This window comes from Colobus angolensis, unplaced genomic scaffold, assembly GCF_000951035.1.
Source record: "Colobus angolensis palliatus isolate OR3802 unplaced genomic scaffold, Cang.pa_1.0 Scaffold66, whole genome shotgun sequence".
In the NCBI taxonomy this organism is placed as follows: Eukaryota; Metazoa; Chordata; class Mammalia; order Primates; family Cercopithecidae; genus Colobus; species Colobus angolensis.
In genome coordinates this window covers 1,461,658-1,463,477 of record NW_012120265.1, presented here as the reverse complement: position 1 = coordinate 1,463,477, position 1,820 = coordinate 1,461,658, and the positions used below count along the sequence as shown (strand labels likewise).

General features: G+C 54.2%; 1 protein-coding gene across 1 annotated transcript in view; it reads right to left on the bottom strand.

The window, feature by feature from the left end:
• FAM129C (family with sequence similarity 129, member C) overlaps positions 1 to 888 on the bottom strand; it is a 34,616-nt gene extending 33,728 nt beyond the window's left edge. Inside the window, 2 exon segments of the mRNA XM_011925905.1 lie at positions 343 to 357; positions 725 to 888. Of these exon segments, the coding sequence (XP_011781295.1) occupies positions 343 to 357; positions 725 to 792 (83 nt within the window). The 5' untranslated portion in view covers positions 793 to 888.
• Between the last annotated feature and the right edge of the window lie 932 nt (positions 889 to 1,820).

Sequence of the window (1,820 nt, the reverse complement as noted above, 5' to 3'; positions counted from 1 at the left end):
CACTCTAGCCTGGGCAACAGAGGGAGACTCCGTCTCAAAAAAAAAAAAAAAAGATAAAGGGGTGATCGGTTTTCAGCATAAGTGTGCACTATGCAAAATTTGGGATATACTTATACTAAAAATAAGATGCAGGCCAGGCACAGTGGCTCTCGCCTGTAATCCCAGCATTTTGGGAGGTTGATGTGGGAGGATCGCTTGAGCTCAGGAGTTCAAGACCAGCCTGGGCAACATAGTGAGACCCTGTTTCTACAAAAACAAAAATAAAAAAATTAGCCAGGTATGGTGGTGCACGCCTGCGGTCCCAGCTATTCGGGCTAAAGGGAGAGGATCACTCAAGCCCACAAGTTCAAAAGCAAACTGGACAACATAGGGACACCCTGTCCCTATTAAAAAATAATAGTAATAAAAAAATAAAATAATTAGCTGGGCATAGTGGTGCACGCCTGTGGTCCCAGCTACTTGGGAGGTGGAGGCGGGAGAATCGCTTGAGCCCAGGAGGCCAAGGGTGAAGTGAGCCATGATCATACCACTGCACTCCAGCTTGGGCAACAGACAAGATCCTGCCTCAACAATAACAAAAGATTCATTGTGAGAAATTTACATTAAGAAGGCATCCTGTGTGTTTGACAGTCCTAGGTCTGAACTCCAACCCCATCTGCTGCATGGAGCATGTGGACCCAATGGCTGGAGCCCCCGCTCACCCGGACTCCCACCCCGTTCCCACCCCGGCTGCTCACCCCTTAGGTGCTGCCGCTGCTGCTTGTCCAGAGGGCTTGAGGGTCTCCCGCCCATGCTGCTGCTGTCTCCTGGGGCTCCCCTTCCCCTCCCTACGACCACCGCCTGCGTTCCTCGGTTCAGGGGCACCTGGATGGCGGGTGAGAGGCTTGGACGCAGTGGGTTCAGAGGCCCCACCCCGGCCCCACCCCATGCTGCACCTGCGTCCTCCCCACTCCCTTGGGGCCAATGTTGCCCAGAGCCAGTGGTTTCTGTAGAGGCTGTGGGGACAGCCCCGGGGGTAGGTTGTGGGGTGTGGGAGAAAGAAAATCATAGCTCATCTTGGAGGAGAGCGGCAGGGCAGACATCTGGCAGGACCGGCCAGCAGTCACCGTGTATAGGGGCTGGAACAGGGGGATGGGCAGGGATGGGGCATCTAGTTCCTGGTGCCACACACACCCCCACCACTGTGCCTACCCTGTGCCAGGTGAGGCTGGACCCCAGAGAGGATACAGCCCTGGCCCAGCTCCTAGGTGTCCCCAGGCTGGGAGACAGAGCTGGACAGGCACTCCCAGACTGTCTCTGGGGTCAGTGCTGGGGCAGGGGGCAGATGCCAAGGTCTTAGAGGATGGGGAGGTCTGGCAGGGGTGAGCAGAGACTTGGGGGGCATTGAAGCTTCATCCTTGATTCCTTCCTCAGGCCCCCAACACTGTCCCTCCTACCAGTCCATCACCTGGACTCCATTTCTTTTTCCTTTTTTTTTTTTTAGAGACAGGGTCTTGCTCTGTCGCTCAGGCTGGAGTGCAGTGGCACGATCATGGCTTGCTGCAGCCTAGAACTCCTGTGCTCAAGCGACCCTCTCGCCTCAGTCTCCAGAGTAGCTGGGCCCACAGGCACATGCCACCACCATGCCTGGCTAATTTTTGTATTTTTTGTAGACACGGGGTCTTCCTATATTGCCCAGACTGGTCTCAAACTTCTGGACTCAAGTGGTCCACCTGCCTCAGCCTCCCAAAATGTTAGGATTACAGGCGTGAGTCACCACACCTGGCACAGTTCACTTAAGTGTCTCTTAAAGATGTCCTTTTTTTTTTTTTTTTTTTTTT